This window comes from Oncorhynchus tshawytscha, linkage group LG16 (genome assembly GCF_018296145.1).
Source record: "Oncorhynchus tshawytscha isolate Ot180627B linkage group LG16, Otsh_v2.0, whole genome shotgun sequence".
Lineage (NCBI taxonomy): Eukaryota > Metazoa > Chordata > Actinopteri > Salmoniformes > Salmonidae > Oncorhynchus > Oncorhynchus tshawytscha.
Window position 1 is genome coordinate 53,323,975 of NC_056444.1, and position 16,429 is coordinate 53,340,403.

Here is a 16,429-nt window from a genome sequence, read left to right on the forward strand (position 1 = left end):
GTCTATCTATATAAGGTCCCACAGTTGACAGTACATGTCAGAGCAAAAACCAAGCCATGAGGTCGAAGGAATTGTCCGTAGAGCTCAGAGACAGGACTGCGTCGAGGCACAGATCTGGGAAGGATGCCCAAACATTTCTGCAGCATTGAAGGTCCTCAAGAACACAGTGGACTCCATCATTCTCAAATGGAAGAAGTTTGGAATCACCACGACTCTTCCTAGAGCTGGCCACCTGACCAAACTGAGGAATTGGGGAGAAGGGCCTTGGTAAGCGAGGTGACCAAGAACCCGATGGACAGTGCTCCAGAGTTTCTCTGTGGAGATGGGAGAACCTTCCAGAAGGACAACCATCTCTGCAGCAGTCCACTAATCAGGCCTTTATGGTTGAGTTGCCAAACAGAAGCCACTCCTCAGTCAAAGGCTCATGACAGCCCACTTGGAGTTTGCCAAAAGGCACTGAAATGACTCTAAGACCATGGAAAACAAAGATTCCCTGGTCTGATGAACCCAAGATTGAACTCTTTGGCATGAATGCCAAGCGTCACATCTGGAGGAAACCTGGCACCAGCCCTACGGTGAAGCAAGGTGGTGGCAGCATCATGTTGTGGGGATGTTTTTCAGTAGAAGGGACTGGGAGACTAGTCAGGATCAAGGGAAAGATGAACAGAGAAAAGTACAGAGAGATCCTGCTCCAGAGCTCTCAGGACCTCAGACTGGGGCAAATGTTTACCTTCCAACAGGACAACGACCCTAAGCACACAGCCAAGACATCGCAGGAGTGGCTTCTGGACAAGTCTCTGAATGTCCTTGAGTGGTCCAGCCAGAGCCCGGATTTGAACCAGATTGAACATCTTTGGAGAGACCTGAAAATAGCTGTGCAGCGATAGATCTTGAGAGGATCTGCAGAGAAGAATGGGAGAAACTCCACAAATACAGGTGTGCCAAACTTGTAGTGTCATATGAGGCTCTAATCACTGCTAAAGGTGCTTCAACAAAGTACTGAATAAAGGGTCTGAATACTTATGTAAATGTGGTATTTCAGTATTTCTATTTTTTATACATTTGCAAAAATGTCTAAAAACCTGTTTTTGCTTTGTCATAATAGGGTACTGTGTGTAGATTGGTGAGAAGAAAACAACTGTTTAATCCATTTCAGAATGAGGCTGTAACGTAACAAAATGTGGAAAAAGTCAAGGGGTCTGAATACTTTCCGGATGTACTGTATGCTGTTCAAATTGCGTAAAATGTGCCGAGAAATTGGTGCCGCAATTTCGATGCTATGTTTTCCAAGTGATAATGCAACGTTTAATCAGTATGAAATCTGACCGCTCTGCTTTGGTGTATGAAGGCTGGTTCTCATCCTTTGTTCTGGTCTCTGCATTATGTCGTCGCTTTCACGCTCTGAGTTAACATGCACCGTGTAAAACCTGATTTCAGCATGGCAACTTGGCAACATGGCAAACTTTGTTCTTTTTTGTTGTTGTTGCAAGCGCACACTGGAATGATTTCACGTTAATTACGCGGTGTGTTATATCAGTTATCACTGGTTATAGGCGAGTTCAAAATATGGAGGCTACACAGAATGTTGAATACAGATATTTATATAATTAATATAATGTTAAACGAATTGAATGATTTACAATTCACAAAAGTTCGAGATTTTTTTTCCTGCATGGGCTTTAAAAATGTATTTAACTGGGTTATACCGTCACTCCCTTTCTCGCAGCTCTCAAAAGAATTGGTTACCTCTCCATGATAATAGCTCAACGAGCGACTTGTGTCCAAAATGGGCATGATAATGACGTACCATTAAATAACAAGTTAAGTGTATGTTTATAAAAGGACCTCAGACTTTTTCCCTCCACTTTCACTTTTCTCCCTCGAGTAACTCATTAACCACGACAGTCTATTGTCATGTATGCCTGCCAGGGGGACCTGACAAAGAGTGCTGTAATAATTGGAGTATTCGAGAACTTGTTAACAACAATTAGTGAAGCAATTATACAATTACCTGCAATAAACTGTTTTTCTCCAGAGGAAAACTTGCCCCATTTGCAAGAGAATGGCTATACATTACACAGCAAAGTTCAGGTAAATCGAATGGAGATGACTTTTGGCAAAGTAGACATGTATAGCGTGAATTGCCACATGCATATTCCAGCATTGTATTAGGCTCAGCCATCGGATCATATACATGTTGGCTTTTAAAATGCTTCACAATGCATCTAATAACCTACACTCTTAAAAGAAAAGTTATATATAGAACCAAGGGTTATATCGCTTGCTTCATATTGGCACCACTAAAAGTTCAATATAGAACCCTAATGAACCCCCCATTAAAAAAAAATGAACATATGGGTTCTATTTAGAATATTTAGGGCTGCTATATATGAAGCAAGATATATAACCATTTTAGAACCCTTTTTTGTGAGTGTAGCCTACAATAACTTGCCAAAATTAAGTTGCCAAACATAAAGCTTTTGGGCAAGAAAAAATTGATAGACTTATTTAAAGATGTGAAGGCAATTTCACACATAGAAACTGCAACGGGTCTCTGAGAGCGAAGCAAATCGAGGAACCGCCTCTTAACTATTCAGGGATCTGACGCAAACTGGAGGATGCAAAACCTTTATTATGGGCCTACACTAGGGGAGTTCGAAACGAAATCACTCAGGTGCTGACGCTGGTGAACTGTTTATATCGAATCATCTACATCCTTCGAAATTGCGAAAGGGAGATAAATAAAAGCCACGCGACGGGCCTGTTGGCGAAGCTCTGATCAAACATCAAATATCATGAATTTCTATAGACTGGTCTCCAGGTTATTTAAGGGTCTTTACTTTGGTTAAGGCGCACAATAGGTTGTGTTTGGCTATTTGCACCGGGGTTACCGTCTGAATAGAACAGAGGTCCACATTAACATCGCTTAGGGTTTTCTCAAGGGCCGAAATGAACTAGTGGAAAGTAACTTTATAACTCGCAGAGGATGAACCCTTTGTCAAGCGCTCCACTGAAAGACACAAGCGCCTAACAAAAGAGAGACGTCATTGTTAAACACTATGGCTCATGGGTATTGATGCGCCTTGAATTGCTAAACATCTGCCATTTACTTTGCAACCACTTCAACCGATTTGAATACGAATAAAGTGTCTGTGCTTCTTAGTAGTCTGCACTATCTTTGCCCGTGCGTAAAACAACAGAGTTGCCAAGCGTATGAGCGGATTAGAAATCGAAACTTTTGAGCTAGGCCTAAACATATGGCTCCCCTATGGCATCGAAAAAGAGCTAACTGCTAAAAAATGTTTTATTGGAAACTGACTGAGAAAAGAAGGGTATGATCCACAAGTCAAATAATAAGAATCCTTGATATCAGGCCTGGTTGTCAAAACGTTCTTCGTTTCTTATTTATCTGCTCACAAAAAGATACACCAAACGTTACTTGCGCTATTAGTTAAGCCTGCATGAGACTATTCAATGAATATGAATCCAGTTTCTTTTTAAACCTGAAATTATAACTTTCTTTCTGTAAAAAAAAAATTGTGCGTCATTACGCAGTTGGTCCATCAATAGGCCTGCGCTTAATGACCAAAAATAGAGAGATAGAGAGAGCGATAAAGTATCACTAGCAACAAACAACTATATGTATGGATATTAGGCCTAGTCAATCTTAAATTCTAATAATTTTGTAGCCTACTCACTTTGTTAATAATCAAACCAAATTGCGCTTCAATGTATTACCGACGGAGTTTATGAAAGAGTTCTCGACTCAATCAAAAAGGCATAGGCTATATTCTGTAGTCTACTGCTATATTCTGTAGTTACCCATTTGTTTTCTTTTAATGACTAGTCATTTGAGAAACAAGGGGTTGTGGCATACGATGTGGCATGTAAAAAGCATAAGAAACAGACAACTCTGACAACGCATTTGTCAACTTGCGCACGACAGTTATTCCAAACACAATAGACCAACTGTATAGTTATAATTTCTTACTGAAATCGAGTCCAAATACTGTAAGTCTATATAAGCATTTAAGAAATAGCCCGGCTACACAGCTGGTGGGTGAATCAAAGAAAGACGTTCTTGTGACCCGTTTTCTGCAGCAGGTTTTCCCAGGGTTCGTCCTTTATATGGCAAAAGTGGAAAATCGGAGTGTACAACTGAAAAGCCAGGGGGCGTTCCTCCAATTTTCCTCGCTCCATATTTTGCAGGGCAGAGAAATATGCATTCTCTCCCTCACTATCAGCAAGTAACATGGTTGCTGATGCCGTTAGTAGACAGACAAATAAACCATTGGATAGGCTATACCAGATCTAAATGCATGACATTTTTACATGCAATATTTTGTAATATTAGCTAAATGTTTCCAATAGCCATTAGCCAATTAATTGAGATAATAGTTATATTTGTATTATCATCAACTTTTTCCATAAAGAAAAGTCCTGCTTTTTTAACAAACGTGTATATGCTAAAATGGATATGCTCGCTGTTTGAAATATCCAAATAATATAACTTAATCGACGTGTGTGGCGTGTATCGTGCATCTACCCTAAAATTGGTATGAAATCGTCGATTTGTTGGTGTCAGCGTTCAGCTGGCCAGGCGCGCCATATGCCATGCTTAGTGGCACTATTTACCGATTCGTTCCTACTTTCACGGTCCATCCTCCTCTTCTTCTTGCCAGAGAATTGAATGACAACAACAAAATAGCAATTTACCCTCTGAAATGGTCCCATACCCCCCAAGGTACGAGTCCTTTCCGTTTCCATCAGGGGCATTATCCTTACTTCTTTTTTTTTACAGCACAAAAATGTAAGAGCTAAATATGTGAGAATGTGTGTGTGTGTGTGTGTGTGCAAAAGTCTGTCAAAGGTTACAATTCAGATTAAAATAACAAATATAGGCTAAAGCTTAATTCGTCTGTAGAACATATCCTCTTTCTACGTTTCTGAATATTGCAAAAGGAGGTACAAAACTGTTGTAGCATCCCTGGTAGAATATACACTATATATACCAAAGTATGTGGATGCACCTTCAAATGAGTGGATTCGGGCTATTTCAGCAACATCACGTTGCTGACAGGTGTATAAAATCGAGCACATAGCCATGCAATCTCCATAGACAAACGTTGGCAGTAGAATGGCCTTACTGAAGAGCTCAGTGACTTTCAACATGGCACCATCATGGGATGCCTCCTTTCCAACATGTCAGTTTGTCAATTCTCTGCCCTGCTAGAGCTACCCCAGTCAACTGTAAGTGTTATTATTGTGAAGTGGAAACATCTAGGAGCAACAATGGCTCTGCCGCAAAGTGATAGGCCACACAAGCTCATAGAACAGGACCGATGAGTGCTGACGTGCTTAGCACTACTGAGTTCCAAACTGCCTCTGGAAGCAACGTCAGCACAATAACTGTTAGTTGGGGAGCTTCATGAAATGGGTTTCCATCGCCAAGCAGTCGCACACAAGCTTAAGATCACCATACGCAATGCCAAGTGTCAGCTGGAGTGATTTAAAGTTCGCCACACATTCTCTGCAGTGATGAATCACGCTTCACCATCTGGCAGTAGCGCGGACGAATCTGGGTTTGGAGGATGCCAGAAGAACGCTACCTGCTCGAATGCATAGTGCCAACTGTAAAGTTTGGTGGAGGAGGAATAATGGTCTGGGGCTGTTTTTCATGGTTCGGACGAGGCCCCTTAGTTCCAGTGAAGAGAAATCTTAATGCTACAGCATACAATGACATTCCAGTCGATTCTGTACTTCCAAGTTTGTGGCAACAGTTTGGGGAAGGCCCTTTCCTGTTTCAGAATGACAATGCCCACGTGCACAAAGCGAGGTCCACACAGAAATAGTTTGTTGAGATCAGTGTGGAAGAACTTGACTGGCTTGCACAAAGCCCTGACCTCAACAAACACCTTTGGGATGAATTGGAACACCGACTGTTAGCCAGGCCTAATCTCCCGACATCAGTGCCCAACCTCACTAATGCTTGTGGCTGAATGTAAGCAAGTCTCCGCAGCAGTGTTCCAACATTTAGTGGAAAGCCTTCCCAGAAGAGTGGAGGCTATTATAGCAGCAAAGGGGGGGGACCAACTCCATATTAATGACTATGATTTTGGAAGGAGATGTTGGACAAGCAGGTGTCCACATACTTTTGGTAATGTAGTGTAATTGACCAATTTCAATGTGCAAATAAACACAAAATTAAATACTGAGTTGTATAAAAAAAATATTCAACTATTATTTTACCAGGTAAGTTGACTGAGAACACATCCTAAATTTACAGCAACCACCTGGGGAATAGTTACACGGGACAGGAGGGGGGATGAATGAGTCAATTGTAATTTTAACTTAGTGCGTTAATATAAATTAGTGATCTAAAACAATAATTCTAGAAGTTTAGCCACAAATAATTAGACTTTGTTTCACAAATCTAATGTTCATAAAAATGTAATAAAACATAATGGAAAAGCAACCACCTTTTAGAATAGTTTCATCACCTAAAAAAATACACATTTTACCCATGAAAGGAGCTAGGGTCAGAAGACTGCTGCCAGATGTCTTTGGGAGTGACTGGAGGATACAGAAGAGCACAGGCCCACCCATTTTATTTAGTGTCAAGGTCTACTGGCACCACCCTCTGGTAAAATAATGTATAAACTTTACACATCAAAAGTGTGATTGGTTGCGTTAAAACAGGAAGCCAAATTCGGATATTTTTCCAGGATAAAATAGAATAAAAAAAGCACACAAGGAGAACATAAGGAGTACATTTACTTCAAACTTTTGCAGCATAATGACAAATTGCTTTGATATGACATCTGTGCAACGAACCTCGTCCTCATCTTCTGAGGAGAAGCGAGAAGGATCGGAGGACCAAAACGCAGCGTGGTAAGTGTCCATATTGATTAATTCAAAAAACACAACTGAACACTGGAACAAAATAATAAACGTGAAGAAACGAAACAGTCCCACACTGACACAGAAGACAAACACCCAAAACTGAAACCCAGGCTACCTAAGTATGATTCTCAATCAGGGACAACAATTGACAGCTGCCTCTGATTGAGAACCATACTGGGCCGAACTCAAAAACCAACATAGAAAAACCAACATAGACTGCCCACCCCAACTCACGCCCTGACCATACTAAAACAAAGACAAAAACAAAGCAACTAAGGTCAGAACGTGACAATCTGTTCTAAATTTATGCAATATGTGAGCCTACTTAATCCAAATACTTACATAAAAGGTATTATAGATATAAATCATACCAGCATAAATACAGTGCCTTCAGAAATTATTCATGCCCCTTGACTTATTCCACATTTTGTTTTGTTACAGCCTGAATTCTAAATTGATTAATTTTCACCCATCTACACACAATACCACATAATGACAAAGTGAAAACATGTTTATAGAAGTTTTTGCTAATGTAATCAAAATTAAATACAAAAATATCTAATTTACATAAAGAGGTCACAGCCCTGAGTCAATGCATGTTAGAATCACCTTTGGTAGCGATTACAGCTGTGAGCCTTTCTGGGTAGGTCTCTAAGAGCTTTGCACACCTGGATTGTACAATATTTGTACATTATTCTTTTAAAATTCTTCAAGCTCTGTCAAGTTGGTTGTTGATTCTAGCTAGACAGCCCTTTTCAAGACTTGCCATACATTTTCAAGCCTATTTAAGTTGAAACTGTAACTAGGCCATTCAGAAACATTCAACGTCATCTTGGTAAGCAACTCCGGTGTATATTTGGCCTTGTGTTTTAGGTTATGTCTGTTGGAAAGCAGACCATGTTTCCCTCTAGGATTTCACCTGTGCTTAGCTTTATTCTGTTTCTTTTCATACTAAAATAACTCCCTAGTTATTGCCGATGACAACCATACCCATAACATGATGCAGCCACCAACATGCTTGAAAATATGAAGAGTAGTACTCAGTGATGTGTTGTGTTGGATTTGCTCCAAACATAACACTTTGTATTCAGGACATAAAGTTAATTTCTTTGCCACATTTTTTGCAGTTTTACTTTAGTGCCTTGTTGCAAACAGGATGCATGTTTTGTGTACAGGCTTCTTTCTTTCACTTTGTCAATTAGGTTAGTATTGTCAATTAGGTTAGTATTGTCAATTAGGTTAGTATTGTGGAGTATTGTGGAGATCCATCCTCAGTTTTCTCCTATCACAGCCATTAAACCCTGTAACTGTTTTATAGTCACCACTGGCTTCACGGTGAAATCCCTGAGCAGTTTCCTTCCTCTCCGGCAACTGAGTTAGGAAGGACGCCTATATCTTTGTAGTGACTGGATGCATTGATACTACAGGAGGTTTGTGGCACCTTAATAGGTGGAATGTTATCAAATACATCAATCACATGGTTTCCATGTGTTAAATGCCATTCCATTTACTCCGTTCCAGCTATTATTATGAGCTGTCCTCCCCTCAGCAGCCTCCATGATGTATATACCATCCAAAGTGTACAGAGATGAAGTAGTCATGCAAAAATCATGTTAAATTCCATGCAACTTATTACGTGACTTGTTAAACAACTTTTTACTCCTGAAATTATTTAGACTTGTCATAACAAAGGGCTTGAATACTTATTGATTCAAGACATTTCATCGTTTCATTTTTTTATTAATTAGTAAACATTTTTACAAACATAATTCCAATTTGACATTATGGGGTATTGTGTGTAGGCCAGCGACACAAAATCTCAATTTAATCCATTATAGATTCAGGCTGTAAAACAACAAAATGTTGAAAAAGTCAAGGGGTAAGATGAATCAATACTAGTAAACAATTCTATCAAGAAAAGAATTTCCTTGATTCAGTAAAACAGTTGAAATGAACTATTTTCAACTACTTACTACTGATGTTTTGAGTATAACGTTGGATGATCCCTTGGAAATGCTGTTGTGTATTTTTCTGCGGCTGAAAGATAATGATGTAGCACTTCGGGAGAAAGTAGCAGAAGAGGATGCTGTATGAACTGGAAAGCACTGACATTGCATTGAATAACTGTAAATATTTACCATGGTATAATATGCTTGCTGTACAGAAAGTGATCCATGTAAGTATAAGGAAAAGCAGGTACAAGGTGATTGCTTTGGACTCATTGTAGTTTTTGGGCAGGTCTTTCCCCATGTATGAGAAAATAAAGCAAAGACTTGCCAAGACTATAGTCAATAACAAGAACATGATCACTGTTCTTCTCATGGCACACTTTAGTATTATTTGATCTCTGTATGATGTCATGTCACTGACTGGTGTGGGAGGGCTGGCAGTGAACACTGTTGTAAGCAACAACAGCTGAAGAACAAAGACTATGGCTATGAGCCACCACTGTCCATTGTGCTTCACCCACCAGCTGTGAATCTTAGGGAACTTGGTGGCCATTTTGAAAATGCACACTATTTGAAAGGAGCGCACAGCGAAACAGCCTAAACAGACAGTGTAGAACAACAAAAATAGAAAATACCTCAACACACAATTGGTCACTGTTGGTTTCCCAAAGAAAAAGAACACACTGATACTGCTTGCACTCACGCAGCCCAGAAGAAGGAAACACATTGGCCCACCGGCAGACTTAACAACCGGCTTGTCATAGTTCAGTGCAAAAAGAATGACAATGGCTAGTGTTAGCGCTAACAGGACGCCTGTGGAAAACATGAGTGTGATGGCGATAGGGTCCGTGAAAAGTATATACTCCACTGAACGCTGTGTGCAAAAGGTGCTTCCTGGTTTGGACCACTCTGTCTTCCTACAGTCGATGCAGCTGTATGGGTCGTCTGTTTGGCAAGAAGACGATAGTCAATGATGAGCCAGGCACCATGCATGCATTATATCATCTCCAGTGGAAGAGCTCATGAGGACAGAATTAGTAGTTCTATGGTAACATTTGGACCAGGTGTGAAGTGTGTTTTCTAGTAGGAAGCAAAACACCAAAAACAAGCTGAAACAAAAATCTACATAAATAATGTCACATTCCTTTTCTTCTTACTTTAACCCCCATGAGTGTCAATGGACACCATAATCCAATAAGATTTCTCTCTTTATCCCTGGACCTCTTACCTGTGTAGTTGACATAAGTCATACCAGGGCAGACATTACACTGGAAACAACACTGATGGAGTCCATCTATCTTCTTTGCAAATCCTTCTGAGCATTCAGGGGAACAGCGTGCGACGGGCACCTTCAGAAGGACCAAAGGCTGCGATTAAATGGACTTGGTCATACATGTAAAATAGAAAAATATGATTCATTAATAATTTATGATTTATTAAAACCAGAAAAAAATGACTTACTTGGTCAGCATACCAGTGAATTTGAGTGTTGTTGATAGAGAAGGGAACGTCAAGTGTAGGATCAGTTTCATAAGAGCCAACTTTCTCGGCCTGGCCACTCTGGTTCCAGAAAACAATAGCATAAGAAGTAGATGTCGGGTCTCCATTGCTGTCAAACTCAATATGCCGGTTCAATATTGTGAAATTTGACCTCTTTAATTCTCGGAGAAGCTGAAATCAGACAAGAATGTAGTGTTGCAAGAGCATTTGTGGTGTGTAAACACTATAACAATGTTATAGGGATTATTCACTATTGATTCACACTTTCAAAGGTTCACACCTTTGTGTGGACATTTAAAGGTAGACTTAGCAATGACAACATCAGACACGTTGGGGTACGAATTTTGATTACTGACGTCAACAAAATCTGTCACAATTGGCTTTTCCAAATGTGGAAATATGGGCATGCCCGAAGTGAGGCCACAAATGAGAGCAAACAGGTAAGGACTGTCCTGGCAGGTTCAAATGTTGCTTCTATTGATGCTGTTGTCTGTAAGCGGGAAGTTGCCCTACAGTGTTTGATGATGTCATATTGCTGAATCTTACCTTTAAAGACACACTCCAGCCTCCCCATCACCTCATTTATCACAAGTGTAGCCTAGATGCATCCTTTCAATTGATGTATTCTTCAATATTGTAACGCCATTTCTCTTCAAACAAAAGTATGTGGACACCCTTTCAAATGAGTGGATTCAGATATTTCAACCACTCCCCGTGTATAAAATCGAGCACACAGCCATGCAATCGCCATAGACAAACATTGGCAGTAGAATGGCCCGTACTGAAGAGCTCAGTGACTTACAATGTGGCACCATCACAAGATGCCTCCTTTCCAACAAGTCAGTTCGTAACACTTTCTGCCCTGATAGACCTGCCCCAGTCAACTGTAAAGTGCTATTATTGTGATGCAGAAACGTCTAGGAGCAACAACAGCTCAGCCGCGAAGTGGTAGGCCACACAAGCTCACAGAACGGGACCACCGAGTGCTGAAGCGCATAGTTCGTCTGTCCTCGGTTGCAACACTTACTACCGAGTCCCAAACTGCCTCTGGAAGCAATGTCAGCATAAGAACTGTCCTTCGGGAGCTCACCATACGCAATGCCAAGCATCGGCTGGAGTGGTTTAAAGCTCACCGTCACTGGACTCTGGAGCAGTGGAATGTGTTCTCTGGAGTAATGAATCACACTTCAAAATCTGTCAGTCCGACGGACAAATCTGGGTTTGGTGGATGCCAGGAGAATGTGGAGGTGGAGGAGGAATAATGTTCTGTGTCTGTTTTTCATGGTTCAGGCTAGGCCCTTTAGAACCAGTGAAAGAAAATCTTAACTCTACAGCAAACAATGACATTCTAGACAATTTGTACTTCCAACGTTGTGGCAACAGTTTGGGGAAGGCCCTTTCCTGTTTCAGCATAATTCCCCTGTGCAAAAAGTGAGGTCCATACAGAAATGGTTTGTAACGAGATCGTGTGGAGGGACTTGACTGGCCTGCACAGAGCCCTGACCTCATCAAACACCTTTGGGATGAATTGGAGCGCCGACTGCGAGCCAGGCATAATCACCCAACACCAGTGCCCAACATCACTAATGCCCTTGTGGTTGAATGTAAGGAAGTGCCCGCAGCAATGTTCCAACATCTAGTGGAAAGCCTTCCCAGAAGACTGGAGGCTGTTATAGCAGCAAAGAGGGGACCAACTCCATATTAATGCCAATGATTTTGGAATGTTCGAAGAGCAGGTGTCCACATACCTTTGGCCATGTAGTGTATATGCAAAGTTTCAAATGCTTACCATAAATGGATACACAGTTACATTGTCACTGCATCCCTTAATGTCACATAGTAACAAATTATGTAACGCGTGGGCCATAGCATAAATGGCAGAGTAAGTTGCGAAAGAATATGATGGGTTTTCACCGATGATCTCTTGTGGGCTCACATCACTACAGAGGTCACAAGCTTGATTGCATGTTTGTCTGGATGGTGTTTGTTCACAGGTTGAAGGCCTATTATTCCTTTGTGTTTGGGACAAATAGACAAAATCCTTAAACCCAGGTAATGGCATCACTGTCTCTGTTATTCCAATGATGGTGCCAATCGCCTTGATTCCACTCAATCTGGGGAGGTTCTTGTTCAAGGACCAACTGTCGCCTGCAATCCACACTTTGCTGTGTATGTTGTGCTTGATTGCTGATTTAATGAACGCAACAGCGCTGCTCTGCCCGGCAAAAACTATAATGACCTCTATGCTAAGACCCTCTAACTGTTGAAGTATTTCGTAGTGATCAGACATTTCGTTGAGCTCTTTTGCATAAGCCAAGCAGATCTTTGTGTCTTTCAGCTTGCTTTTGAACAGCTGGAGGCCATTTTGGCTGTTCTCATCGCCGCTGCTGACAAATGCAACCCAGTTCCAATTAAAGTGCTGTATAATCAGAATGATCAGATGTATTAAGTCTTTGTTACTAGCTGTGGTTCGCAGGAATGAGGGATATTTCCACTTGTCGCTTAAAACAGAACTGGAGGACCCATAATTTACCTGTGAAGAAAAAGATGTCCATTTTAGACATACATAGACAAGAATAACCCAAATAGGGTGGTGACCTACCCAACCCTCCTCGTAGAGAGCTACTAGGAGTGCAGAATTTTATTCCAGCCATGCTCTTAACACGCCTGATTCAGTTAATCAAGCTCCTGATGTTAGAGAAGGGCTGGAATAAATACCTGCACACCCAGTAGCTCTCTGGGTGTACCCCATCCTTAATACACTTTTTTTTAAAGTGATCAATATAACCTAAAGTAAGTATGTATTACCATGGGAATTAGATTCATCGCAAACATGGGAGCAACAGTCATAGACTCCATGCTTCTAAATGGACCGGCCACAGCTATGACTTTGGACAGATACTCGTTGACGCACCTCAGAACTTGAATGGATCCATTTCTGGAGATCATATTTAAGATTGCCTGAAAGTTGAATTTGTCTGAGCAGTGGTCGAATATCTCATAACCGAGCGATACATTGGGCAGGATGAGGCTGGAGTTATTGATCTCTTGTACAGCGAACCTCATCACCTGAAACATCCGATAACTTGACAAGGTAAACGACTGTCTGTGGAAAGAGGAACAGTGTGTACACACAGCAAATTAGTAGATTTTTCCTGGTGTGACTACTGGCATATGCAATTTGAAGTGTTTAATCACTTCACATACCACCACACATTTTTTGTTTGTTTCACCTAATTTGTCAACTTTGTTAAAGGGGAAGTTTAGTATTTTACAACTTAAAGGAAAGATTCACCCATTTTTAACGTTATATATTGTTTTGTGCATGTCTGAGTGATGTTCTATCAATTCCCAGGGTCATTGCATGTTTTCATGTGTATCTGAGCTATTGCTTTTCAAGAAGGTATATATAAATATAGCCGGTATGACGAGTTTTGCATCACAACAGCCATTACAAACTTTAGCTAACTTTAGCCAACAGTTAAAAACAGTGGGAGTGATTAGGGCAAGAATGTAATCAACTCAAGTATTTGGTTTAAGATGACTTTAAAATGTGATTTGGCCCTTCTTTTATCATGTGCCACATGTCCCATTCACTTGCCACATGCCCCAGTCACTTGCCACATGCCCCAGTCATTGATTTTTAGCTGGCAGTAGTTAAAGTTAGCTGACGTTTGTGGTGGCTGTTTAAAGAAAACCATACCACGGATTACAGTTTATCCTGACCAATAGACTACTTTCAAGGTGTTTAACCATCTAACATGAAGTTGTAAAAAACTCAACATTCCCTTTAAAGTGTCAATCTGCGATTGGTGCATCCAAAGTTTTACTTTTAAATTAATGATATATACACATTCATTCTTATATTCTTATGAATGACTTCATGAGCTTAGCTCAACAATCGTATGGTGATGGGTTGTGCACGAACTAACTGATCTTTTTGAATGGCTCTTTTGGGTGAACGTCGGGAACTGAATCACATCTGTAAAAAAGCAGTTAATTTGTTTCCCTGATTTGCATTCTACTACAGCTTTCTGATCTCCAGATAACGATTATCTGTAGATAAATTATAAAAACATTCTCTGAAGATTGTAATTCCTCACTGCAGGAACAATAGATAGTGAGGGGAGAGACATTTTCTGGTCCACCACACATTTTGGCAGTGCGTTCATTTTTAAAATCTTTTTTTTGTTGCAGGCAACAATAATTTGTTCAGGTAAAAGAAAACTAATTTCACGATCTCACATAATGGCAGGCAAAGAGGGGTTAGGAGTAACTGATTACATGTAATCAATTGCACGTAATCTGATTACAAAAAAACAAACCAGTTACGTCACCAGAAAAAATATTGTAATCAGATTACGGATACCTTGAACAACTAGGATTACTTCTTGGATTACTTTTCAATTCAGAAAGGATGTTTGTGGGAAAAATACATGGACACCTTTCTGTTTTCTCAATGATATTCCATTCAGAATTTTAAAAATATGCAAGTTTAACTTTGTTCCACCTGAGCGAGTCTGACCACAAGTCGGAGACCACTATTATGACACATCAAATGCGTTTGCTGGATACTTTTTGTCTTCTAATGTCTCAAGGGGAAAGTAATCCAAAAAGTAAAGGAAAGTTACATTACTGATTACAATTTTGTACAGGTAACTAGTAACGGTAACAGATTACATTTAAAGAAAGTAACCTACCCAACCCTGCAGGCAGGTTTGTGGGCTTTATATAAGAGATTAGCAATTTTTACATTGTTTTAGGTACATTTTTAAGCGCTAATGAGTGAAGAGCTGTTTGGGAGCCAAATTAATGTCTCTCTTAGCTGAACGAATCCAAATGTGCCGGTTTACTGAAAAGACTTGGAATGCTCATCACTACGTCGTACCCCATCAGAACCCAACATACACATTTTTTTTACCCCAAAGTTAGTAGACAATGTAATTGTAGATAAACACTGTATAATCTCAAAAAACATTTGAAACTATAATTTTGATCTCATGGAGGGTCAGTCCACGCCTCCATAGTATATACTGTACATTTGAAAGTGGTTACATTTCTCCAGACCCATCCCTCAGCTATTTACCAAAACAGAGGTGGGGTGCCCGCTTTGTTATTGTTTGAACTGCAGATTGCTCCTTTAAGTGAGGTTAAACATTTGGTATAATACATTTACAGTACTATAACATTTCACGTTACTTACATGGAAGTGTTGTGATTGAACTCAGGTGTCTCCAACTCAGTTTCTGGAGAGGTACTGGGTATGCAGGCTTTTATTTCAACCCAAAACTAGAACAAGTTGACAATCAACTTGGTCTTCAGTACGAACATTGCTTAATTAAATTGGTTGTTAATATTTGGCTGGAAGAAAAACTGCACGCCCAGTGGCTCTCCAGGACCAGAGATACGATTTCCCTGATGGTTGAAAGGTATGTTGAATGGTGTGCTACAGCACTCACCGAGAGCAATCCACAATCACCGGTCGGTTGTAAACAACTGAGCTGTTGCGATGATGAATGTCGAAAAGGCCTCCCAGTATGTATTCTCCATCTAGTTTAAACTCAGAGGCTGAGCAAGAATATGATTCAGGTAAGGCATGCTGAAAAGACCCCAGCATTACCAGCAAGGCCAGGAGATGTTTCATCGTTGCCTTCACATGTAGTCAGTCTGAGAAGACAAGAGGGGCTGTGTCTACACCAAATGCTCAGGTACTGGTGAAGATGGCTCCCCCACTTTGCATAGGGATGCTTTACATGCAATGATTTATATGCACCATTACATCAGGCAGGAGTTCCTCACAGTCAGACTGGAAGCAAATGTGTAGCACTGAACAGGAAATCCATGACCCGAAGTGAAATAGAAATGTGCATTGAATTGCTGGTTTAAAGGATGAATGGTGTGGTAAAGGAGTTGGCACCGAGAGCATTGATTGATTTCACGGTCCAACCCTACCCAGGTGGGACAAATGTACCATGACTAGCTCCATCCTTTCTGCAAATGTAACATTTGCACAATGATTAATGGACTTGTTTTCCAAACACAAGATGTGTCAGTGTATAGATACACAATATACCTCA

At 40.5% G+C, this 16,429-nt stretch overlaps 1 protein-coding gene across 1 annotated transcript; it reads right to left on the minus strand.

The window, feature by feature from the left end:
• Nucleotides 1–8,773: 8,773 nt before the first annotated feature.
• Nucleotides 8,774–15,995, minus strand: LOC112215908 (taste receptor type 1 member 1-like). Its single transcript, XM_024375398.2, has 6 exons — nt 15,812–15,995; nt 13,161–13,458; nt 12,142–12,885; nt 10,314–10,523; nt 10,081–10,201; nt 8,774–9,797 (listed from the first exon to the last, which is right to left on the minus strand). The coding sequence occupies exons 1-6, from the start codon at nt 15,967–15,969 to the stop codon at nt 8,869–8,871; spliced, it is 2,460 nt and encodes an 819-aa protein (XP_024231166.1). The 5' UTR covers nt 15,970–15,995; the 3' UTR covers nt 8,774–8,868.
• Nucleotides 15,996–16,429: the final 434 nt, after the last annotated feature.

Bases quoted from the DNA above. Each gene is read 5' to 3' on its own strand.
- LOC112215908 (XM_024375398.2), bottom strand. From the start codon at position 15,969: ATGCTGGGGTCTTTTCAGCATGCCTTACCTGAATCATATTCTTGCTCA. The intron at 13,459-15,811 runs GTGAGTGCTGTA...CTCTTTCCACAG, and splicing joins GTGATTGTGGATTGCTCTCG to ACAGTCGTTTACCTTGTCAA. The intron at 10,524-12,141 runs GTAAGCATTTGA...GTCTGATTTCAG, and splicing joins TAACTGTGTATCCATTTATG to CTTCTCCGAGAATTAAAGAG.